This window comes from Scyliorhinus canicula, chromosome 5, assembly GCF_902713615.1.
Source record: "Scyliorhinus canicula chromosome 5, sScyCan1.1, whole genome shotgun sequence".
Taxonomy (NCBI): Eukaryota; Metazoa; Chordata; class Chondrichthyes; order Carcharhiniformes; family Scyliorhinidae; genus Scyliorhinus; species Scyliorhinus canicula.
Window position 1 is genome coordinate 53,943,264 of NC_052150.1, and position 26,695 is coordinate 53,969,958.

Sequence of the window (26,695 nt, forward strand, 5' to 3'; positions counted from 1 at the left end):
CGCCCCCCTCCTCTCCCCCCCCCAACACCCGCCCCCCCTCTTCTCCCCCCCAACACCCGCCCCCCCCAACACCCGCCCCCCGCCCCCCCCCAACACCCGCCCCCCCCAACACCCGCCCCCCCCCAACACCCGCCCCCCCCAACAACCCGCCCCCCCCAACACCCGCCCCCCCTCTTCTCCCCCCAACACCCGCCCCCCCTCTTCTCCCCCCCCCAACACCCGCCCCCCTCTTCTCCCTCCCCCCAACACCCGCCCCCCCTCTTCTCCCCCCCCCAACACCCGCCCCCCCCCTTCTCCCCCCCAACACCCGCCCCCCCTCTTCTCCCCCCCAACACCCGCCCCCCCCTCGGCAGTGTCAGTTTCAGCGGCCGGCTGATTATTTCAGTGAGAGCAGCTTCCCTCTCCGGATCAAAGTGAGCCGGCCGCTGAAATTGACACTGCCCGCTGCTCTCTCCCTCCAATCCAACTTTTAAGTTTTAATGTTTCTGATTGGAGGGAGAGAGCAGCGGGCAGTGTCAATTTCAGCGGCCGGCTCACTTTGATCCAGAGAGGGAAGCTGCTCTCACTGAAATAATCAGCCGGCCGCTGAAATTGACACAATTGACAGTTGGGGTCCATAATCCCCCCCACGGTATATCGCGAACCGCGGTATTGCGGAGCGCGGTATAACGGGGGACTACTATACTGACCCCCCGGGGAGAGAACACCAGAGGTGATCATCTCCTCGGACGCAGAAAAGACCTTTGACAGAGTCAAATGGAAACACCTCCTCGAGGTACTGGAACGGTTTGGGCCAGAAGCGGGATTCACCGCCTGGGTGAGGCTACTGTACAACGCTCCCAAAGCGAGCGTCCAAACTAACACCACCAGCTCTGAATACTTCCAGCTACAGAGAGGAAGACAGGGCTGCCTCCTGTCCCCACTCGTTCACGCTAGCGATCGAACTCCTGCCGATAGCCCTGCGGGACGCGAAAAGCTGGAAGGACATCCGGAGAGGAGACAGAGAGCACAGAGTCTCACCCTATGCAGATGACCTGCTCATCTATGTCTCAAAGCCACAGGAGGGACTGAAGGCAATACTACAAATACTGAAAGAGTTTGGAACCTTCTCGGGCTACAAACGTAACCTGGGCAAAGGCGAGACATTCCCAGTGAACCCAAATGGGGAGGGACAGAGCTGAAATGGCTCCCGTTCAAAACGGCCCAGAACAGATTCCGTTACCTGGGGATCCAAATAGCCAGAGACTAGACACAGATCCACAAGTGGAACCTGACCAGCCTGGTGGAGGAAGTAAGAAAATACCTTAAAGGTGGGGCTCACTCCCACTCTCCCTGGCGGGAAGAGTGCAGACGATCAAGATGAACGTACTGCCAAGGTTCCTCTTCCTGTTTATATCCATCCCGGTCTTCATCCCCAAGGCCTTTTTCCAAAACATAGACAGGCTAACCATGGCGTTTGTGTTTGTGTGTGGGGGGGTGGGGGGGGGGGGGGCAAGAACCCGAGAATTCCCAAACCGACACTGCAAAGCGGGAAAGTCAGAGGAGGACAGCTCTACCATACCTACAATACTACCACTGGGCAGAAATGGCAGAAAAAGTGAGGGATGGGTACAAGATCCTGACACAGATTGGGTACAAATGGAGGAGGCATCCTGTAAAGGAACAACCCTCCGGGCCCTGGCCACAGCAGACTCCCATCCTCCTCAACAAGGTACACAAACGAGCCCAGTGGTAGTGGCCACGCTGAGAACGTGGACCCAGCTGAGACAGCATTTTGGGATAACCAAAATGTCCCTTATGTCCCCTTTCTGCGGCAATCACAGATTCCCCCCAGCCATGCTAGATACCACCTTCAAAAGATGGATACGGGACAGGGGCACATCGACGGTCGGGGACTTCTATGTAGGGCACAGACTGGCGGCACTGGACGAACTGACGAGGAAGTGGAAACTATCAAGAGGACAGGAATTGAGACACCTCCAAATAAAGCACTTCCTCCGCAAAGAGACAGTAGGGTACCCCGGGGCCCCAGAAAGCACACTACTAGAGGACCTGATGGGCACAAGCAGCAAGAAGTGGGGGCTATGTGGGAAAATTTACAGACAGCTACTGGACAGAGGCCGGACTCCACTGGACGGGACCAGACAAAAATGTGAGGATGAACTGGGGATAGAGGTGGGATGGGGACTCTGGAGTGAAGCACTGAACAGCGTGAGCTCCACCTCCTCTTGCACAAGGCGAAGCCTAATGCAGCTCAAAGTGGTGCACTGAGCGCACCTGATCAGAACCCGAATGAGCAGGTTCTTCCTGGAGGTGGAGGACAAATGTGAACGGTGCCAGAGGGGCCCGGCCAACCACACCCACATGTTTTGGGCTTGCCCCAAGCTTGCTGGGTTCTGGACAGCCTTCTCCGAGGCAACGTCCAAGGTTATGGGGGTGAGGGTGAAGCCATGCCCAATAGTGGCAATCTTCGGGGTATCAGAGCAGCCAGAGTTACACATGGGGAAGGGGGCTAACACCCTTGCTTTCACTTCCCTAATCACACGCCCAAAGCTGCAGACTGGGGAAAGCACAAGAGAAGAGGAAGCGGAGGATATCAGAGACCAATCCAGAGGGCAGCAAAATGTACATAGTCAAATAATAGACAAAACAAACCTCTCTGTAAAATAAAGCAAATTAGCACGGGCAGGAAAAATGTAATGTATATAAGTAACAACTGTTTATAAATATGTGAAAAGCCAATAAAAAGATTTTCAAAAGAAAAAGGATAACTTGCAAGGATTTTCCAACAGTAGCTGGACAGTTAACTATTCCATGCTGCGTTCTCCATGGCAACATCTCCACCAATCAGTGTGTTTGCCAACCAATCAGCATGTGCTTCTCATGCAATATTAAATTGTTGATCTCCCGTTGTCGGTAATTTCTGGTATGCTATCCTGACAAGCGCAAGACAAAATGCTTTGATAGCACATCTTTTTCAGCAAATTTCTGTACTTGTAAATAATATCAATAATCTAGGTTAAGTTATGGCAGAACAAATGGTGTTTCTGGACTGCAGGACTTATGGACAGAAAGAGTGTCCTGAGTGAATATATCTGCAATGGATGTCTGTTTTGAATCAATCCAGCTCGGAGTCTCAGAATAGCAGAGCAAGTTGCAGACATTCTGACAAATATAGGATGGGAAGGAGTATCTGGACACCCAGAATATTTACTCCAGATTTTGGTGACAACTCATAAAATGCAAGATAAGAATAGGTGTAAATAATGCAAACTCAGGAGAGAGAACAAGGATTCACAGAAACTGACCCTATCTAACAGATAGAATGTATTTGTTACCTGTGAGAATCTGCCGGAACGTGCAATCTTTTTTCCCCTTTATTCATTCTTGAGGATGTGACGTCGTTGACAAGGCCAACATTTATTGCCCATCCCTAATTTCCCTTGACTAGGTGGCTTGGTAGGACATTTCAGGGAGAAGTTAAGAGTCAACCATATTGCTGAGTCTGGAGTCACATACAGGCCAAACCAGATAAACCCAGAAGATTTCCTTCCCTCAAGGGCATCAGTGAACAGATGGGTTTTTACAACAAACAATGGTAATTTCATGGTCACCATTACCATTCAATTCCATATTTAAAAAAATTAATTGAATTTAAATTCCTCAGCTGCCATATTGGGATTTGAACCCACATCTGCAGAGGATTAGCCTGGTCTTCTGGATTACTAATCCAGTGATATTACCACTGCACTACCATCACCCTCACAGGACGCTGCCCACAGTGGAGAGGAGGAGTAAAATAAGTCAAATGTAATAGTTGTAGGGGATTTAATAATTAGGGGACATCTAGGAGGAGCGAGAGTCCCACATGGTACATTACTTATGTTACCCAACTGGTGCCAGGGTGAGGGTTTGCAGATTAGGGACGTAAACAATGACTGAAGGAGTGGCTGGGAAAGAAGAGTTCCAGGAGTTCATAGGACACTGGCACCAGTAGGTTGGGTCTAGAATTCAAGTGGAAAATATAAATAGAGTGACCATGAGGAAATAATAATGTAAATTATAGGTCAAAATGAAATAAAAGAGTAAAGAGTCAGAAACTGTGCCTCAGATAAAGGGAAAACTGAAAGATGAAAAACAATTAAACAACATGAAAGAAGAAATGTGAAAGTAAAACACTGGAGCAGAATCACAGGTTAGGGTGCATGGCCCAAACAAGTGTCTTTTATCCAGAGTACAAGGAAAGAATCTGAACAAATTGAATGAATTGCAGACACACATTCATCTTGGAGGATATGATAATATGCTCATTGATAGAAAGAATGGAGGCATCGACTATTTTCTACATGAGAAAGGGATTAGGAAGTCAGAAGCGCAAAGGGACTTGGGAGTCCGAGTTCAAAATTCTCTTAAAATAACGTGCAGTTTCAGTCGGCAGTTAGGAAGGCATATTCCTAATTCATTTCAGAAACATATCAGCCATGATTGAATGGCAGAGAAGACTCGATGGGCTGAATGGCCTAACTCTGATCCTTTGTCTTATGGACAAGGTAGCCATGACTAAGACATGACTACAAGACCAACAGGTCTGGGAACTAAACATATAAGATTCTAAAGTCGATAGGAAAGATGGAGTGAAATGGTGGGGAGGGGGGGCTTAATGATTCAGATAAAATTACTGCATTGATAAAACAAGATAGAATGAGAAGCAAGTAGGCAGTCGATCAAATCAGTGAAATTTCTTTATAAGCACCTTATAGTAACTATTAAGTGGTCGAATATAAAAATTGCAGGGATGAGTCAGGCACGTGGGAAAAGCAGTAAGGATTTAATGGGACAAGTAGACTAACTCATGACAGAAAGGTAATACATTTGTTGAGCATATTCAGGATAGTTTTCTGCAACAATTTGTCAGAGACTCAACCATGTCAAATTTAGTCAGCAATAATGAGCCAGATTTAGTTAGTTAACAGCCTCAAGGTGCGTGAATTTTTATTTACTATCAATCAGAATATGGTCAGATCGAATGTAGTGTTTGATAGGGAAACAGTTAAAATTCCAGATTTCGGGAAGGCTGACTTTCCAAAAAGACACAACCATGGACAAGATAACCAAAGAGGTACGAGACAACATAAAACTAAAAAAACCCTGGGGAATGGGTGAGGTACAAAGCCAGATTCAAACTAAACTGTGGGGACAGGTGAAACGTGCCCTTCAAACCTTAAATAGTCCCGGAGAAATCACATGGGGGTGGGGAGATTATAAATTCAAGAAAGGTCGCCCTGTACATATTTACTTAAACTAAAGATGCATAATTGCCCAGGCATTTGTGAAAGGGAAAACAACACAGAGTTTGGAGGAGCAACAAGTGCAGGAGAAAGAAAGGGAGCTGCTTCTCCATTCACAGATTCAGTCTCTCCCATGCTGACTGCTCCAGCTCTCCCAATCAAAGTTCACTCCCTCCCGGTTTTTGCTCTTCCTTCAGAGACAGAATTGATGATTGGAGGATAGGGAAGGAAGAAAAGGAGGGAGCCTTAGATTGGAGGCCGAGGAGCAGTTATCCTGGGGGACAAGTTCTGTTCAAAATCCTCCAGGACAGGGATGTTGAGGGAATAGGAGAAGAAGTAAAAGGGGAGGGAAAAAAAGAGGGCGGGTTAGGTGGCTTGAAACCCAGTAACAAGCTGGGAGCAGGCTGGGAGGGGACACCCGAGCCAACATGATCTTCAAGTGCAGCAGCCCTCTACAATCAAGATTCTGTCTCATGAAGAGCAGCAAGTGGGAAGGAGAGAACCTATGCCTGGAGGAACTGGAGCAGCTAGCTTGAGAGACAGAGGGCGCGATTCTCCGCAACGGTGGAGAATCGGGAAGGCCGCCGTGAAAGAGGCCGTCTCTCACGGCGGCCTCGGCGCCCGGGACCCGATTCTCCCCCCGGGCGGGGCCCCGGGGTTCTCGGCCGTGTGGCATTGACGGCGCCGAGAATGACGCACGGCTGGCGCCTGTATGATGTCAGCCGCGCATGCGCAGGTTGGACGGCTCCAACCCGCACATGCGCGGATGACGTCATCACGCAGACGGCACGAACGCGCGCATGCGCGGTGCCGTCTTTTCTCTTAGCCACCCCGCAAGACGTGGCGGCTTGATCTTGCGGGGCGGCGGAGGGAAAATAGTGCGTCCGTTTTGGACGCAGGCCCGACAATCAGTTGGCACCGATCGCGGGCCTGTCCCCTCCCGAGCACAGTCGTGGTGCTCCCATCCCGATCGGGCGCCCAGAAGCCCCAAACGGGCTTCTGCCGCCCGTTTCACGATGGTGGCGACCAGGTGTGGTTGCTGCCGTCGTGAAATGGTTGGAAATGGCCGGCCACTCGGCCCATCGGGCTCGGAGAATTGCCGTTCGCCGTAAAAAACGGCGAGCGGCGATCGTAAGAAATGTCGCGAGGCCCTCCCGCGATTCTCCCACCCGGCATGGGGTGCGGAGAATCGCGCCCAGAAACTGTGTGTGACTGAAGGAGCAGCTTACTACTACGTACTTACTACTCCTCCGATCACAACACTGCAGTAAGTTCCCACTCTTCACTTGCTTTTTTAATGCCCTCTAATCCTCCCAAAGGTCAAAACATACATTCAAAATAGTGGCATTCTGAGATCTCAATGTTGGAAATCCACAAGAACAGAAATTTCTCATCCCTGCTTACATACTCCCTGTAACACTATGTGAACACGGTAGCATTGTAGGTAACACAATTGCTTCACAGCTCCAGGGTCCCAGGTTCGCTTCCGGCTTGGATCACTGACTGTGCTGAGTCTGCACATCCTCCCAGTGTGTGCGTGGGTTTCCTCCAGGTGCTCCGGTTTCCTCCCACAGTCCAAAGATGTGCAGGTTAGGTGGATTGGCCATGATAAATTGCCCTTGGTGTCCAAAATTGCCCTCAGTGTTGGGTGGGGTTACTGGGTTATGGGGATAGGGTGGAGGTGTTGACCTTAGGTAGGGTGCTCTTTCCAAGAGCCGATGCAGGCTCGATGGGCCGAATGGCCTCCTTCTGCACTGTAAATTCTATGATAAACTGGTTTGTAAACTGGTACCCCCAGTCATATGCTATGTAAACTGGTGCCCCCAATAATACAGCTGAGTGTAGCATGTCCTAAAAACAGTATAACTTCTGATTCAACATGAGCAATATCAGAGATCTGCCCATGTATTACTGGATAGATCGAATCCAGAAATGTAAACTGTTTCTTCAGTTTACAGGCTCAGCTTGACGAAGTGGAGCTACATTTTGATTCAGTTACCTGGTATCTACGCAATCCTCAACATCCTCCTCCAATCCACTATCTTCCTCAGATTGCTGCACAGAATCACAAACTTCACCTGAAATGGAACAAAACAAATTAAAAACGTAAAATACTAGAGGTACACAAGTTACACAAGTTATTAGTTATGCCTAATATATGACTGATTTAAACTATTTGATTATACAAGCTGAGGAGGGCACAAACTGATTGGTCAAAAACATAGCTATCCCCCCCCCCCCCCCCAACATCGTATGTAACAAGAATTCACATTTAGTTGTAAATGTTGCCAGGAGCTCCACAGATATGTGATCAGCCAAAAGTGGACATCATCGCAGAAGATATATTGGATGGGGTGATCAAAGCTCAGTCAAAGAGGCAGGTTTTAAGGAGAGCTGTAAAAGAGGTGGCGATGTGGACAGCCAGAGGGGTTGGGGGGGGGAAGAATTCCAGAGTGTTGGTTCTAGATGGCTAATGGCATAACTGTCAATGGTGGAGCAAACAGATGGAGATGTACAAGAGGCTCAAAGAACAAAGTGGAAAGATGCAGAGCTGGCTCAGGCTACAGAGATAGTGAGGGGTAAGACAAAGAGTTTTAAATATGAAGATGGCAATGTTAAATCTGAGGGCATTGGGAAAACAGTAAACAACGTAGGTCAGCAAGGACAAAGGGTAGGCAGGACAAAATATGGGCAGCAGAGTCTAACTGTATGATGAATTGGGCGTATAATGTTTAAATCACTTTTTAAAAATGGGATCAAGTATTTAGTATGATTCAAGTACTGGTACACAATCTACTCCATCTAATTTAAATTGTACAAAAAATCATCTGTTTCAACTATATTGTGTACATCATTACTCAGAAACATTTTGAATGGTATCAGTTACACTTTCACCTCATCAATCCACCAGTAAAATCAGTTTGAAATTAACCTAATTCACTTTAAAATGACTCAAGTCTGTTCTGAACAGTCCAGGTAAAAAGCCGCAGAAAATGACCACTATCCCACGAACAGCACTACACAAGCGCAGAGACAAGTTAACACCTTATTATGCACCTTATTATTATAACTATGTTATACAGTAGTCCCCCGTTATACCGCACTCCGCAATACCGCGGTTCACGATATGGGGCTTATGGACCCCAACTGTCAGTTGTGTCAATTTCAGCGGCCGGCTGATTATTTCAGTGAGAGCAGCTTCCCTCTCTGGATCAAAGTGAGCCGGCCGCTGAAATTGACACTGCCGGCTGCTCTCTCCCTCCAATCAGAAACATTAAAACTTAAAAGTTGGATTGGAGGGAGAGAGCAGCCGGCAGTGTCAATTTCAGCGGCCGGCTCACTTTGATCCGGAGAGGGAAGCTGCTCTCTCACTGAAACAATCAGCCGGCCGCTGAAATTGACACTGCCGAGGGGGGGGGCGGGTGTTGGAGGGGAGAAGAGGGGGGGCGGGTGTTGGGGGGGGGGAGAAGAGGGGGGGGGCGGGTGTTGGGGGGGCGGGTGGTGGGGGGGCGGGGGGGAGAAGAGGAGGGGCGGGTGTTGGGGGGGGGGAGAGGAGGGGGGCGGGTGTTGGGGGGGGGGGGGAGAGGAGGGGGGCGGGTGTTGGGGGGGGGAGAGGAGGGGGGCGGGTGTGGGGGAGACCCCCCTAGGGGTGTGGGGGAGACCCCCCTGGGGGTGTGGGGGAGAGAGGGGGGCCCTGCGGGTGTTGCGAGAGAGAGGGGGGCCCTGCGGGTGTTGGGGGGGGGAGAGGTGGGGGGCGGGTGTTGGGGGGAGCGGGTGTGGGGGAGACCCCCCTGTGGGTGTGGGGGAGACCCCCCTGGGGGTGTGGGGGAGAGAGGGTGGACCTGCGGGTGTTGGGGGAGAGAGGAGGGCCCTGCGGGTGTTGGGGGAAAGAGGGGGGCCCTGCGGGTGTTGGGGGACGGGGGAGGAGAGGGTGTGGGGAGGGGGCGAGCCGGAGGGTGTGGGGGGACAGGGGGCGAGCTGGACGCTGTGGGGGAGAGCAGGAGGGTGTGGGGGAGAGGGAGCGAGCCGGAAGGTGTGGGGGGACAGGGGGCGAGCTGGACGCTGTGGGGGAGAGCAGGAGGGTGTGGGGGAGAGGGGGAGAGGGAGGGAGCTGGACGCTGTGGGGGGACAGGGGGCGAGCTGGACGCTGTGGGGGAGAGCAGGAGGGTGTGGGGGAGAGGGGGAGAGGGAGCAAGCCGGAGGGTGTGGGGGGAGAGGGGGCGAACCGGAGGGTGTGGGGGAGAGGGGGCGAGCCGGAGGGTGTTGGGGGGGAGAGGGGGCGAGTCGGAGGGTGTGGGGGGAGAGGGGGCGAGCCGGAGGGTGTGGGGGGAGAGGGGGCAAGCCGGAGGGTGTTGGGGGGGAGAGGGGGCGAACCGGAGGGTGTGGGTGGAGAGGGGGCGAGCCGGAGGGTGTTGGGGGGGAGAGGGGGCGAGTCGGAGGGTGTGGGGGGAGAGGGGTCTAGTTGGAGGATGTGGGGGGAGAGGGGGCGAGCGGGGGCGAGCCGGAGGGTGTGGGGGGAGAGGGGTCTAGTTGGAGGATGTGGGGGGAGAGGGGGCAAGCCGGAGGAAAAAAAAAGAAATTGACACTGCCGGCTGCTCTCTCCCTCCAATCAGAAACATTAAAACTTAAAAGTTGGATTGGAGGGAGAGAGCAGCGGGCAGTGTCAATTTCAGCGGCCGGCTGATTTCAGTGAGAGCAGCTTCCTTCTCCGGATCAAAGTGAGCCGGCCGCTGAAATTTTAATTGGATCCACGATGGGGGTTTTAAATTTATTTAAAAATCTATGCTAGCGCTTCCCATTGTGAGTCTACGGGGGTCTGACCTCTCCCCCCGCCCCCCCGTAGACTCACAATGGGAAGCGCATGCATAGATTTTAAAATAAATTTAAAACCCCCATCATGGATATCCGCGGCTCGGATACAACACGGGTGGCTGTCTTGGACCCCAACACCCGCGTTATAAAGGGGGACTACTGTAATATTAAAGTATTGTGTTCAGTTTTGGTCTCCTTACTTGAGAAAGGACGTACTGGCACTGCAGGGTGTGCAGAGGAGATTCACTAGGTTAATCCCAGAGCTGAAGGGGTTGGATTATGAGGAGAGGTTGAGTAGACTGGGACTGTACTCGTTGGAATTTAGAAGGATGAGGGAGGATCTTATAGAAACATTTAAAATTATGAAGGGAATAGATAGGATAGATGTGGGCAGGTTGTTTCCACTGGCGGGTGAAAGCAGAACTAGGGGGCATAGCCTCAAAATAAGGGGAAGTGGATTTAGGGCTGAGTTTAGGAGGAACTTCTTCACCCAAAGGGTTGTGAATCTATGGATCTCCTTGCCCAGTGAAGCAGTTGAGGCTCCTTCATTACATGATTTTAAGGTAAAGATATATAGTTTTTTGAAGAATAAAGGGATTAAGGGTTATGGTGTTCGGGCTGGAAAGTGGAGCTGAGTCCACAAAAGATCAGCCATGATCTCATTGAATGGCGGAGCAGGCTCGAGGGGCCAGATGGCCTACTCCTGCTCCTAGTTCTTACGTTATGATAGTCAAAACAATCTAAAGCGTTCTTGCATTTCAAAACTAACATTCAGAACCTGACAGGATGCTGTGGATGTACAGTGCTGGTACTCATGACACTTAGATTGAGGGAGGATTTCATCAGAAAATAGTTGGCAAGTTTAAAGTGGGAGAACTTTGAAGCAAACTGGATTGGTGAACAGTGATTTTTTAACAATTTACATAACATGTCAAAAATCCAACAGTATGGCAACATTGAATGGCAGTATACACCATACTGTACCTTCTTTACTCGAGTCAGGTGCCTGGTCACTCCTGGAAGGCAAAGCAAACCATTCAGTACATGGTTCATTATACCAACGGTACCCCATAGCATACAGTTCAAGCTTCATCTAAAGTTGTTAAGAAAGTAATCAAAAGGGTAGCACGGTGGCGCAGTGGGCTAGCCCTGCTGCCTCACGGCACCGAGGTCCCAGGTTCGATCCTGGCTCTGGAGTGGAGTTTGCACATTCTCCCCGTTTTTGTAAAAAAACATTATCGAAGGGTTAAAAACTACATTTTTTTCTTAAATCACTGAAAATATCCCAAACCTTGTATGTTCTTCAAACAAAGTTGAAGTATTTTACGACTGAAATAAACTATACGGTTTATTGGGATGGGTAGGGAGGAGAACAAGGAGATTTCTCAGTTGTTGTTACTCCTGTTTTACACTATTTTACGTTAAATTAAATCATTTGCATTTATATAATCCCTCATCATAATCTCAAGGTATCCCAAAGTATTTTACAAACAGTGGGTTACTTCTGAAGTATTGGCACATAATATAATCAAACTAGGCAGGCAAATTATGCAGATAATATATGAACAGACAAATCCTCAGGGCCTGATAATCTACATCCCAGACTACTCAAGGAAGTGGCTCTAGAAATAGTGGATGCATTGGTGGTCATCTTCCAAGGTTCTATAGACTCTGGTACAGTTCCTGCAGATCGGAGGGTAGCTAATATAACCCCACTATTAAAAAGGAGGGAGAGAGAAAACGGAATTATCGGCCAGTCAACCTGACATCGATAGTGGGGAAAACTCTGGGTCCATTATTAAAGATTTTATGGCAGAGCACTTGGAAAACAGTGGTAGAACCGGACAGTCAGCATGGATTTACGAGAGGAAAATCATGCTTCGCAAATCTACTGGAATGCTTCAAGGATGTAACCAGTAGAGTTGATGAGAGGGAGCCGGTGGAAGTGGTTTATTTGGACTTTCAGAAAGGTTTTGAGAGTCTCTCATAAGTGATTAGCGTTTAACATCAAAGCACATGGGATTGGGGGTAGAGTATTGAAATAATAGCAAGAGTAGGAACAAACGGCAGGCAAATGGCAGGCAGAGACTAGCGGGGTACCGCAAGGATTGGTGTTACAACCCCAGCTATTCCTGATATATATTAATGATTTAGATGTGGAAACTAAATGTAATATCTTGAAATTTATAGATGACGCATAGCTTAGTGGGAGGGTGAGCTGTGAGGAGGGTGCAGAGATACTTCAGTATGATTTGGTCAAACTGACTGAGTGGGCTAATGCATGGCAGATTCAGTATAATATGGATGAATGGGAGGTTATCCGCTTTGGTAGCAAAAACAGAAAGGCAGATTATCTGAACTGATGTAAATTATGAGGGGAATCTGCAACGAGAGCAGGGTGTCCTCATACACCAGTCGCTGAAGCTGCAGCAGGCGGTAAAAAAGACAAATGGTAAATTGGCCTTCATAGCGAGACGATTGGAGTACAGGAGGAGGGATATTTTGTTGCAATTATACTGGGCCTTGATGAGGCCACACCTGGAACATTGTGTGTAGTTTTGATCTCCTTACCTGAGGAAGGATGTTCTTACTAGAGGGAGCGCAGAGAAGGTTTACCAGACTGATTCCTGGAATGTCTGGACTGACATCTACAGAGATTGAGTCTGTTGGGATTATATTCTTTGGAGTTCAGAAGAATGAGTGGAACCTCATAGAAACCTATAGAATTCTAGCAGGATTAGACGGTAGATGCAGGTAGGATGTTCCTGATGATGAGCATGTCCAGAAACAGGGGTCATTGTCTAAGGATACAGGGTAAACCTTTTATGACTGACATAAGGAGAAATTTCTAAAGCCTGTGCAATTTCTAAAGCCTGTGCAATTTGCTAACACAGGAAGCAGTTGAGGTCAAAATATTGTATGTTTTCAAGAAGGATTTGCCCAGGAAAATTTTGCACTTCCGGGCAATTGCAGTGCAAACCTTTCCTATGAACTTCTAAAAGGAATTCCCCAGTATTATGGAAATTACGGTGTGATACTTCCTTGTATTTTGTTCATTATCTTTGATTCTTATTATAAATAAATTCTATACATACATAAATTGATTGTTTAAAAATTGCCCACTTACTTTTCTGGGACTGAAGTGATTTCTTCAAGAATGCTATCTGGAAGTAACTTGCGTTTCTGGTTTAAAAACAGGAGATTATCAAATAAACAAATCTTATGTCATGCTATCTAGAAAGCAGAGGCAAATTTCAGGTTCTTTTCAAGGAGTGGAAAATTCTTATTTCATTCCAACTTATCCAAAAGTGGTATTATCCATCTATACGTGCTTTTAAACTATAATAAAGACAGGATCACTTGCCTATGTAACAAACTTAGTTCAATTGCTTAGCGTTTAACATGACGGAATATAAATCAAATGACCATAGAATCATAGAATTTTTACAGTGCCGGTGACCATTCGGCCCATCGAGCCTAACCAAGCAGGCCAGCAGCACGGTTCAATTCCCGTACCAGCCTCCCCGGACAGGAACCGGAATGTGGCGACTAGGGGCTTTTCACAATAACTTCATTGAAGCCTACTCGTGACAATAAGCAATTTTCATTTCATTTCTTTTTCATTTCAACCATGGTTTCCTCACTCGACCATCTCTTCCCTGCCTGACAGGGACATACATATCAAGGACACGTAGTACCTGTTCTTTGAACAAGTTCCACATTTCACTTGTGTCCTTCCCTGACAGCCTATGCTCCCAACTTATGCACTTCAATTCTTGTCTGACAGCATCGTATTTACCCTTCCCCCAATTGTAAACCTTGCCCTGTTGCACGCACCTATCCCTCTCCATTACTAAAGTGAAAGTCACAGAATTGTGGTCACTATCTCCAAAATGCTCCCCAACTAACAAATCGATCACTTGCCCTGGTTCATTACCAAGTACCAAATTCAATATGGCCTCCCCTCTGGTCGGACAATCTAAATACTGTGTTAGAAAAGCTTCCTGGACACACTGCACAAACACCACCCCATCCAAATTATTTGACCTAAAGAGTTTCCATTCAATGTTTGGGAAGTTGAAGTCACCCATGGCTACTACCCTGTGACTTCTGCACCTTTCCAAAATCTGTTTCCCAATCTTTTCCTCCACATAGGGGCAGCACGGTAGCATGGTGGTTAGCATAAATGCTTCACAGCTCCAGGGTCCCAGGTTCGGTTCCCGGCTGGGTCACTGTCTGTGCGGAGTCTGCACGTCCTCCCCGTGTGTGCATGGGTTTCCTCCGGGTGCTCCGGTTTCCTCCCACAGTCCAAAGATGTGCGGGTTAGGTGGATTGGCCATGCTAAATTGCCCGTAGTGTCCTTAAAAGTAAGGTTAGGGGGGGTTGTTGGGTTACGGGTGTGGGGTTGAGTAGGGTGATCATTGCTCGGCACAACATCGAGGGCCGAAGGGCCTGTTCTGTGCTGTACTGTTCCAAAAAAAAAAAAAAAATCTCTTCTGCTATTGGGGGGCCTATAGAAAACTCCCAACAAGGTGACTGCTCCTTTCCTATTTCTGACTTCAACCCATACTACCTCGGTAGGCAGATTCACCTCGAACTGCCTTTCTACAGCTGTTTCATAGAATTTACAGTGCAGAAGGAGGCCATTCGGCCCATCAAGTCTGCACCGGCTCCCGGAAAAAGCACCCCACCCAAGGTCAATACCTCCACCCCATCCCCATAACCCAGTAACCCCACCCCACACTAAGGGCAATTTTGGACACTAAGGGCAATTTATCATGGCCAATCCACCTAACCCGCACATCTTTGGACTGTGGGAGGAAACCGGAGCACCCGGAGGAAACCCACGCACACACGTGGAGGATGTGCAGACTCCGCACAGACAGTGACCCAAGCCGGAATCGAACCTGGGACCCTGGAGCTGTGAAGCAATTGTGCTAACCACTATGCTACCGTGCTGACCCTATCTCTAATTAACAATGCCTCACCTCTTTTACCACCCTCCCTAATCTTATTGAAACATCTATAACCAGGGACCTCCAACAACCATTTCTGCCCCTCTTCTATCCAAGTTTCCAATTTCAGCCAAGTTGACAATGGGGCAGTATGAATGGCCATGAGACTGCGTAACTAGAAGAAAAGTTCTGAAAGCATGCCAGTTTCTGCTGATTTTAGGAAGTTGCAATGGTACAGCACTGGCAGTTGCCTAGGTGCTGGGTTCCTTGATGGCTACCTACTGACCAAGGTGCAACCACCAATATTCTTCAGAGAACATTCCCAGTCTATACAAAGCACAGTGGTATGAAGAGGCACTAACAGATAATGACAAAGTAATGCAGGATATTTTGAACCTGGATTCACATTGTCACACAAAAACATGAAACTCCAAGGCAGAGCACAATGATAAGTCTTACAACACCAGGTTAAAGTCCAACAGGTTTATTTCGAATCACTAACTTTCTGAGCGCATTCACCCGAGGAAGGAGCAGTGCTCCGAAAGCTAATGATTTGAAACAAACCTGTTGGACTTTAACCTGGTGTTGTAAGACTTCTTACTGTGCTCAGCCCAGTCCAACGCCGGCATCTCCACATCATGAGCACAATGATGACAAACATATACAACACTTTGCAGGAGTGAAATAATAATGTGCATATTCTTGACTAACCCTGTACTTGCATTTTAAAAGACCAGAAAGACTCATTTATTGCTATTCAAAATTTACTTTTTAATCAAATAAAATGATTTTGTGTGCAAATTCATTTGAAGCATTTTTCTCCCATTATAGCACACATTATTGAACTGCTTGTTCAAACAAGAGTCAGAGTATGCACACTGAAAAATCCAGATATCACATCCTGTGCCAGTGAACACACAGTTTGTACTATAAATATGTGAAGTGGGGTCAAATATTTAACGGTTATGTATGACAATAATGTCTTATTGATCTACAAAAAGGTCTATAAAATTATGAGTGGATAGTCAGAGACTTTTTCCCAAGGTAGAGGGGTCAATGACTAGGGGGCATAGGTCTAAGGTGCGAGGGGCAAGGTTTAAAGGACATGTACGAGGTAAGTTTTTTTTACACAGAGGGTAGTGGGTGCCTGGAACTCGCTGCTGAAGGTGGTGGTGGAAGCAGGGATGATAGTGACATTTAAGGGGCATCTTGACAAATACATGAATAGGATGGGAATAGAGGGATACGGACGCCGGACGTGTGGAAGATTTTAGTTTAGACGGGCAGCATGGTCAGCGCAGGCTTGGAGGGACAAAGTGCCTTTTCCTGTGCTGTACTTTTCTTTGTTCTATTGTGCTTCAGGATAGTCAGCACCTGACCTACATGAAAGCCACTCATCAGGATATGAGCAGTTACTAAAACGTCTACTCACCTTTGAAGTTTCTGTTTGCCCAATATGGGCAACTTAGATACATATGGCTTGTAGTGGCAAAGCTTATGGAGTTTTTAAACTAGCTCATTAAAGTAGCTTCCTGCTTGTCGAACCAATAACATCCTTCTCCAGCAACGAGCAATGACTTTGAGTGTTACCAGGAGTGTGGATGAAGAATCCCAGCCTATTTGTTATCCAAACTGGTTGATCAATATCTGCAACAGCTTGAATATTTTTTATTCATTCATGGGATGCGGATGTCTCCGGTTAGGTCAGCATTTATTGCCCATCCCGAGTTGCCCTTCAGAAAGTGGTAGTGAGTGCCTTCTTGAGGCGCTGCAGTCCCTGAGGTGTAGGTACTCCCACAGTCCTGTTGAGGGAATGTCAGCATTGTGACCCAGCAAGAGTGAACGAATGGCAATACATTTCCAAGTCAGGATGGTGAGTGACTTCGAGTGGAATCTCCAAGTGGTGCTGCACTGTCCTTCTAGATCAGGGGTGGGCAAACTTTTCCGTGCAAGGGCCGCATTCAGAAATTCACAATTCACAAAGGGCCGCATAGTATATTAAGTAAAATAATTACGTCACCCGGTTATGATTCTGGGCGCCTCATATAGAACATAGAACAGTACAGCACAGAACAGGCCCTTCGGCCCTCGACGTTGTGCCAAGCAATGATCACCCTACTCAAGTCAACGTATCCACCCTATACCAGTAAGTAACCCAACAGCCCCCCACCCATTAACCTTTAAAAAAAAAATTTAAAAAAAAAAAAAAATTTTTTTTTAAAAAAAAATTTTTTTTTTTTTTTTTTAATGACTTGGTGGGCCGCAGAAATACCTTTGGCGGGCCGCATGCGGCCCGCGGGCCGTAGTTTGCCCACCCCTGTTCTAGATGGTAGTGGACTTCGAATTGGAAGGTGCTGCCTAAGGAACTTTGATGAGTTCCTGCAATGCTTCTTGTAAATGGTACACACTCCTGCCAGTGTGCTGGTGGAGGGTTTGAATATTTGTGGAAGGGGTAGCGATCAAGTGGGTTTCTTTGTCCTGGATGGTTTTGAGCTTCTTGAGTGTTGTTGGAGCTGCACTCATCCAAGCAAGTGAAAAGTATCCCATTAGTCCCGACTTGTGCCTTGTAGATAGTGGACAGGCTTTGGGGAGTCAGAAGGTGAGTTACCCTCCATAGAATTCCTAGTCTTTGACCTACGTCGTTGACCACAGTATTAATATGGCTAGTCCAGTTCGGGTTCTGATAAATAGTAATCCCCAGGATGTTGACTGTGGGGTATTCAGCAATGGTAATGCCACTGAATGTCATGCGGTGATAGTTGTTTAAAGTATGCCTTGTTAGTACACAAAATCAAATTCAAAAATAAACATTAGAACAGAGCGCAGTACAGGCCCTTCGGCCCTCGATGTTGCGCCGACCTGTGAAACCAATCTAAAGCCCATCTGCACTACTCCATTATCATCCATATGTTTATCCAATGACCATTTAAATGCCCTTAATGATGGCAAGTCCACTACTGTTGCAGGCAGGGCATTCCACGCCCCTCCTACTCTCTTGAGTAAAGAACCTACCTCTGACATCTGTCCTATATCTATCTCCCCTCAATTTAAGGCTATGTCCCCTCGTGCTAGCCATCACCATCCGAGGAAAAAGGCCCTCACTGTCCACCCTATCTAATCCTCTTGTATGCCTCTATTAAGTCACCTCTTAACCCTCTTCTCTCTAACGAAAACAGCCTCAAGTCCCTCAGCCTTTCCTCATCAGATCTTCCCTCCATCCTGGTAAATCTCCTCTGCACCCTTTCCAATGCTTCCACATCCTTCCTATAATGCGGCGATCAGAACTGCACGTAATACTCCAAATGCGGCTGCACCAGTGTTTTGTACAGCTGCAACATGACCTCATGGCTCCGAAACTCAATCCCTCTACCAATAAAAGCTAACACACCGTATGCCTTCTTAACAACCCTATCAACCTGGGTGGCAACTTTCAGGGATCTATGAACATGGATACCGAGATCTCTCTGCTCATCCACACTACCAAGAATCTTACCATTAGCCCAGTACTCTGTATTCCTGTTACTCCTTCCAAAATGAATCACCTCACACTTTTCTGCATTAAACTCCATTTGCCACTTCTCAGCCCAGCTCTGCAGCTTATCTATGTCCTTCTGTAAGCTGCAACATCCTTCCACGCTGTCCACAACACCACCGACTTTAGTGTCATCCGCAAATTTACTCACCCATCCTTCTACGCCCTCCTCCAGATCATTTATAAAACTAACAAACAGCAGTGGTACCAAAACAGATCCTTGTGGTACACCACTAGTAACTGATCTCTAGGCTGAACATTTCCCATCATCACCACCCTCTGAATTCTTATAGCTAGCCAATTTCTGATCCAAACCTCTAAATCACCCTCAGTCCCATGCCTCCGTATTTTCTGCAATAGCCTACAATGGGGAGTCTTATCAAATGCTTTACTGAAATCCATATACACCACATGCCAGACAAACAATTCCAGTTTGTCTGGTATGATGGCCAACAAACCTTACCTTCTGCTCTTTGAATAATTGTTCCTTTCTTTTTCTTTTCTCTTTCAGCAAGGCTCTGTCTCTGAAAAACATTCCAAAAGTTACAAAAAATATTATATTACTTTTTTGTCACAATCTGATTTAAGTGTGACAATCTGCAAAACAAAACCACTATTTGCAAATAAACTGTTCTTCCTCATCCATTTCGCAATCACATTCTCCAAGAACAAAGTTGAATTATTTGGGGCATTATCAAATTACTTTGCAGTGAAATGGAAATTCACTGCATTCTAAGAGTATTGTGCCCAAGAAGGTGTTGAAGAGGTTTCCCAGGATGATACCAGGGATGAGACACTTTGGTTATGTTGGGACACCAGAAGAACTGGAATTGTTCTCAGAGTACAGAACGTTAAAATGCTAAAAAATTATGTAGGGATTTGATGAGAATTTGTGGAATAAATATTCACTCTGGGAGGAAAATAGATAACCTAGTGGCCTAGGCAGCATGGTAGCACAATAGTTTGCACAGTTGCTTCACAGCTCCAGGTTCGATATCAGATACTGTCTGTGCAGAGTCTGCACGTTCTCCCTGTGTCTGCGTGGGTCACCGGTGCTCCGGTTTCCTTTCATAGTCCAAAGATATCCAGGTTAGGTGGATTGGCCATGATAAATTGCCCTTAGTGTCCAAAAAGATTAGGTGGGGTTACTGGGATAGGGTGCTCTTTCCATCAGCCTGTGCAGACTCGATGGGCTGAATGGCCTCCTTCTGCACTGTAAATTCTATGATTCTAACCTAGGTCTTCAGCTACTTCATCAATGACCTTCCTACCACAAGGTCTGAAGTGGGGATGTTCATTGATGATTGCACAATGTTCAGTACCATTCGCGACTGTTCAGATATTGAAGCAGTCCATATTCAAATGCAGCAAAAGCTGGACAATATCCAAATTTTGTTTTCAGCTCAACCATGCCTGCCACAGGATGATTTGTCATCTACTGCTGTGGGATTCGAGCCTGGAACACCAGAGCAATGCCCTAGGTTTGTGGATTACCAGTTCAGTAACCGATAACCAACAGGCAAATTGTCATGCTTGGGATGACATATAACATTGGTGCCACACGAATGCCAGGCAATGACTATCGCCAACAAGGGAGAATCTAGCCATCACCCCATGATATTCAATGTTATCACCATCGCTGAATCACTCACTATCAACATCCTGCTGGTTACACTGACCTGAAACAGAGCAGGACTAGCCATATCAACACTGTGGCTACAGGCGCTAGTAATTCTGGGAATAATTCACACAACACAAGTCAGGGTGGCCTGGATGGCCTGGGCAGCTCCAACAGCACTAAAGAAGTTTGATACTATCAGCAGATACATGGGAACATCACCACCTGGAGGTTCCCCTCCAAGACACTCACCATCCTGACTTGGAAATATACCTCTGGCTCCTTAATTGTCACTGGGTCAATATCCTGGAACTCCCTCCCTAACAACAGAGTGTACCTACACCACATGGATTGCAATAGTGCAAGAAGGCAGCTCACAACCACATCCTCAAGGGAAATTGGGGATGGCAATTAACGCTGGCCTAGTCAGTAATACCCACTGTAATATCCTTTGAATTAATAAGAGTGTACAGATTTAAGATAATTAACAAAGGAATCACGGCCGAATGAGAATTTGTTTTTAAATGCACAACTAATTATGATCTAAGATACATGGCTTAAAAGGGTAGTAGAAACAGATTCAATAGTAACTTTTAAAATTGAATTGATATATACTTAAAAATAAAATATTTGCAAGGATATGGGGAAGGGTACAGCTAATTGGATAGCTTTTTCAAAATGTTGGCAATGGTACAGAGTGCTTTTCTTCTGTGTGGTATGATACTATAATGACTGGAAATTAATTTCCAAAAGCTACTCATAGGATTCATCTTTTGATCTGAGTAAACAATGCAACTCATTATCATAGAATCCTGACTGTGCAGAAGGAGGCCATTTGGCCCATCGAGTTTGCACCGACCCTCTGAAAGAACACCCTACCTAAGCCCACTCCCCTGCAAACCTGTAACCCCACCTAACCTTTTGGACACTAAGGGGCAATTTAGCATGGCCAATCCAACTAACCTGCACATCTTTGAACTGTGGGAGGAAACCGCAGCACCCGGAGGAAACCCACGCAGACACGGGGAGAATGTGCAATCTCCAAGTAGACAGCCATTCAAGATTGGAATTGAACCCAGGTCCCTGGCACTGTGAAGCAGCAGTGTTAACCACTGTACCACACTAAAACAGACTGTATTTTTCAAAGGAAATAGGAACTATGTTGGTATTTGCAATCAATGATAGCAGTTTTATTATTTTGTGGATGTAAGCTTCACTGGAAAGATCATTGTTGCTCATTCCCAAGTCCCTTGAATAGATGATGATGAGCCATCTTCTTGAGCAGTCCATCTGGTGTACGTACACCCAAAGTGCTGTTGCCATTATCGTTTACAGTACAAATGGTAGAGAAATGGCTTTACGGAGATTAATGGGGCGGCACGGTGGTTAGCACTGCTGCCTCACAACTCCAGGGTCCCAGGCTCAATTCCCGCCTCGGGTGTCTGTCTGTGTGGAGTTTGCACTTTCTCCCCGTGTCTGCGTGGGTTTCCTCCGGGTGCTCCGGTTTCCTCCCACATCCAAAGTTGTGCAGGTTAGGTGGATTGGCCATTCTAAATTGCCCCTTGGTGTCCAAAAAGGTTGGGTGGCGTTACTGGTATAGGGTGGAGTGGTGAGCTTAAGTGGGTGCTCTTTCCAAAGGCTGGTGCAGGCTCGATGGGCCGAATGGCCTCTTTCTGCACTGTAAATTCTATGATTCTATGAAGGTGGATAAATCTCCAGGGCCTGATCAACTTCATCCCAGAGTACTTCATTGGCCACAGAAATAGTAGGTCCATTGCCGATCACTTTCCCAAATTCTTGGACTCTGGAATGATTCCTACAGATTGGAGGGTAGCTAATATAACCCTGTTATTCAAAAAGCGAGGTAGAGAGAAACCAGGGAACTATGGACCAGTGAGTCTATCATCGGTAGTAGGGAAGTTGTTAGAGTCCATTATCAAGGATTTCATAGCACAACATTTGGTAAGCAGTGGTATAATCAAATAAGTCAGCATGGATTTATGAAAGGGAAATCATGCTTGACAAATCTACTAGAACTCTTTGAAGATGTAACCAGTAGAGTTGACCAGGGAGACCCAATGAATGTTGTTTATTTCGACTTTCGAAAACTTTCGACAAGGTCTCACAGCGCAGATTACTATGTAAAGTTAAAACACATGAGATTGCGGGTAATGTCTTGAGACAGATAGAAAGCTGGTTAGCAGACAGGAAGCAAAAGGTTTGAATAAATGGGTCTTTTTGCAATTGGCTGGCAGTGATTAGTGGGGTACCACAGGGATTTGTGCTAGGACTCTAACTGTTCACATTATATATTAATGATTTGCACAAGGAAACTAAATGTACTATTTCCAAATTTGCAGATGATACAAAGTTGGGTAGGAGGGTGAACTGTAAGGAGGATGCAGAGATGCTTCAGTGGGATATGGACAGGCTGAATGAGGGGATATATGCATGGCAGATGCAGAATAACGTGGATAAATGTGAGGTTATCCACTTTGGTAGCAAAAATAGGAAGGCAGAATATTATTTAAATTGACAGGTGAATATTCAGCGAGACCTTGGGTGTCCTCATGCATCAGTCACTGAAAGTAAGCGTGCAGGTACAGCAGGCAGTAAAGAAGGCAAATGGTATGATGGTCTTTGTAGTGAGAGGATTCAAGTATAGTAATAGAGATGTTTTACTGCAATTGTATTGGCCATTGGGGAGGCCACACCTGGAGTACTGTGTGCAGTTTTGGTGTCCTTATCTGAGGAAGGATGTTCTTGCTATGGAGGGAGTGCAGCGAAGGTTTACCCGGTTGATTCCTGAGATGGCGGGACTGTCATACGAGGAGAGACTAAATTGGTTAGGATTATATTCATTGGAGTTCAGAAGAAAACTGCATAAAAATTTATAAAATTCAAACAGGATTAGACAGGGTAGATTCAGAAAGAACGTTCCCGATGTTGGGCGAGTTCAGAACTAGGGGTCATAGTTTGAGGATAGGGAGTAAACTATTTAATACTGAGGGGAGGAGAAATTTCTTCACCTAGAGTGTGGTGAATCTGTGGAATTCACAACCACAAAAGATAGTTGATGTCAAAACATTGTGGAATTTCAAGAAGGAATTAGATATAGCTCTTGGAGCTAAAGGGCTCAAGGAATATGGGGGTGAAGACAGGATCAGGGTATTGGACTTGATCAGCAGTGATCATAATGGCGGAGCAGTTTTGAAGGGCTGAATGGCCTCCTCATGCTTCTATTTTCTATGTATGTTTCTATGTATATGTCAATGCTGAGTGGTGTCCACTTTTATTCCTTTCTGACTTTCTGTAGCTGTTTGGTACAACTAAATGATTTGCTAGACCACTTCAAAGGAAAGTTTAGTGTCTGGTCAAATCAGAGAACAACAGCAGATTTATTTCCCTAAAGGACATTAGTGAACAGATTGTTTTTTGCGACAAGCCAGTACTGAGACTAGCTTTTAATTCCAGATTTAGTAATCAAATTTAAATTTGACCAGCTGTAGTGGTGGTATTTGAACTTATGTCTCCAGACCATTTGTTGGGACCTCTATATTACTAGTCCTGGAGCATCGGTAGCAGTTAGAATATATGTAATCAGAAACAGGCCATTTGACCCAACTAGTCTGCACTTGTGTTTATGCGCCATACAAATCTCCTGCCATTCCATATGCCTGATCTCAGCTTTTCAGAATATCTTCTTGAATCCCTTTTCCCTCATCTGCTTGTCTAGTTTCCTTTTAATAGTATTCATGACTAAAACGTTTCTCATGGTAAAAAATTTCACAATCTCACCACCAAATAAAGAAATGTCTCCTCATTTTCATATTAGATTTATTGGTTACTAACTTAGATTTATGGCCCCTAATTTTGGAATCTCCCACAAGTGAAATGTTCTCTCCACATAATATCCTGTCCAATTTATGATATGACATACAAATCTTTAATTTGTGAAGAAAAAGTCCCAATGTGTTGAATCTTTCTTAACAGCTATAATCTCTCAGTTCATAGAATTCACAGTGCAGAAGGAGGCCATTCGGCCCATCGAGGCTGCAACAGCTCCTGGAAAGATCACCCCACTGAAGCCCACACCTCCACCCTATCCCGAAAAACCAATAGCCCCACCTAACGCAAGGACAATTTATCATGGCCAATCCACCTAACCTGCACATCTTTGGACTGTGGGAAGGAAACCAGAACACCCAGAGGAAACCCACACAAATACGGGGAGAACGTGCAGACTCTGCAGACAGTGACCCAAGCCGTGAATCGAACCCGAGACCCTGGAGCTGTTAAGTAACTGTGTTAACTACTGTGCTACCGTGCCACCTTGGTCCTTGAAATCATTTTGGACTTTCTACATCCTTTATATAGTATAGAGACCAGAACCATACACATTACACCCAACTGCGGCTTGATCTGCATCCCACAGATGCCTGACCAACTTCATTATTTTTGAATTCTACACCCTAATGCTGCTAGCATTTTAAACACTTTGCTGACCTGTGATGCTGCTTTTAATAGTTTATCCACCTATATCCCTAGATCCTTTTTTGTTCTTCTACACCATTCAGTTTATTTTCTATGATGCAGGAGGTGATGTTTCTGCTGAAAATCTATTACCTCACATTTATCCGTGTTTAACGTTCTTTTGCCAATTAACTGCCCAATCTGCAAGTTTTCTAATGTGTACTCATATTAATTGCATGCTTCCTCAGCTACACCCAGCAGTTTGATAGAACCTGAAAATTTGTATTGAGTACCTTGTGCCCAAGCCTAAATGATTAATGCAAAGTATGAATAACAGGGGTCCCAGCAACAACTTTTGTGGAATACAGTTTTTACCTCCCATCAACTGGAAGCCCTACCCTTTACCCTTACTCTTTGATTGTTGTTTATCATTTTGCACCTGACGGGCAGCACGGTAGCAGTGGTTAGCACTGTTGCTCAACAGCACCAGGGTCCCACGTTCGATACCTGCTTGGGTCACTGTCTGTGTGGAGTCTGCACGTTCTCCCCGTGTCCGCATGCGTTTCCTCTGGGCGCACCAGTTTCCTCCTACAAGTCCCGAAAGACGTACTTGTTAGGTGAATTGGACATTCTGAATTCGCCCACTGTGTGCCCGAATAGTGGCAACCAGGAGATTTTCACAGTAACTTCATTGCTGTGTTAATGCAAGCCTACTTGTGACAATAATAAAGATTATTACTCCACATGGCCAAACCTGCCAGAACCTAGGGTGCCTTATCAAAAAAAAACCTTCCTTGTGCAATACTACTTAAGAATTAGGTAAAACTCTCTTTACGACTGGACTACATGTAAGAGAAATGAGTGAGAGGTGCAGGAATGGTAAAAAAGTTTAAAACCTGACACAGGAACTTTCTAATTGTGGAAACGACGACTCATTACTGCACCCCCTAAACCAAAAGAATCAGTTAATATGTACCCTCCTGCCAAATATTTAAATTACATCGTGATTAAAAAGTACATGATTTGGAAGTTTTTATACCATCTGCCTCAAACACAGACTTGTTTAAATTAGCAGATTAATCAGATACGACTGAAACCTGTGCACTCCTCGGACGGTGGGTCAGAACAGACTGGATGAAGAGACACTGTTTAAACAGACAGTAAGAAGTCTTACAACACCAGGTTAAAGTCCAACATGTTTGTTTCAAACACTAGCTTTCGGAGCACTGCTCCTTCCTCAGGTGAAACAGAAATCCTTCATCATTTAAACAGACAGGCCATGTTCTGGGCTTGGATTAGGTGGCCAGGTCCCTCTTCCTCACACGGAGGACCTCAGGAGAATGTGGACTCAATAATATATAGTGCCGAGGACAATTCAAAGCTGCAGCTTAGTGGGCCCGGGGCCCGAGCCGGGTCTGGACAGAGGCCCGGAGCCCGAGTCGGGGCCTCTCTCACCTCCTCACACTGTCCAGCGCCACTTTCATGCTCCTCTGAGCCTCCTCCCGGGCGCTGCTGAAAGTCACCTCCTCCGGCGCTTCATCATCTTCCCCCTGACTGGATTCTGCCGACATTTCCCGCTTCTCTGTTCGTTTATTTTGGGGTCGCACCTGCTTCTTCCTCGCCATCTTCCACCACTTCCCAAGCACTCGCTGCCGCCGGGAGGCCGGATATTGCGTCCACTGCCGCCGGGAGGCCGGATACTGCGTCCACTGCCGCCGGGAGGCCGGATACTGCGTCCACTGCCGCCGGGAGGCTGGATACTGCGCCCCCTGCCGCCGGGAGGCCGAGTACCGCGCTCGCTGCTGCCGGGGGGCCAGATACTGCGCCCCCTGCCGCCGGGAGGCCGGATACTGCGCACCCTGCCGCCGGGAGGCCGGATACTGCGCCCGCTGCTGCCGGGAGGCCAGATACTGCGCCCCCTGCCGCCGGGAAGCCGGATACTGCGCCCCCGCCGCCAGGAGGCCAGATACTGCGCCCCCTGTTGCCGGGAGGCTGCGTACCGCGCCCGCTGCCGCCG

The 26,695-nt window shown here is 46.9% G+C and overlaps 1 protein-coding gene across 1 annotated transcript in view; it reads right to left on the reverse strand.

The window, feature by feature from the left end:
- nol7 (nucleolar protein 7) overlaps window positions 1-26,373 on the reverse strand; it is a 35,887-nt gene extending 9,514 nt beyond the window's left edge. Inside the window, exons 1-5 of the mRNA XM_038797090.1 lie at window positions 26,134-26,373; window positions 19,051-19,111; window positions 13,228-13,283; window positions 11,085-11,116; window positions 7,288-7,366 (exon numbers count right to left, since the gene is read on the reverse strand). Of these exons, the coding sequence (XP_038653018.1) occupies window positions 7,288-7,366; window positions 11,085-11,116; window positions 13,228-13,283; window positions 19,051-19,111; window positions 26,134-26,303 (398 nt within the window). The 5' untranslated portion in view covers window positions 26,304-26,373. The remainder of the gene's footprint in view (window positions 1-7,287; window positions 7,367-11,084; window positions 11,117-13,227; window positions 13,284-19,050; window positions 19,112-26,133) is intronic.
- Window positions 26,374-26,695: the final 322 nt, after the last annotated feature.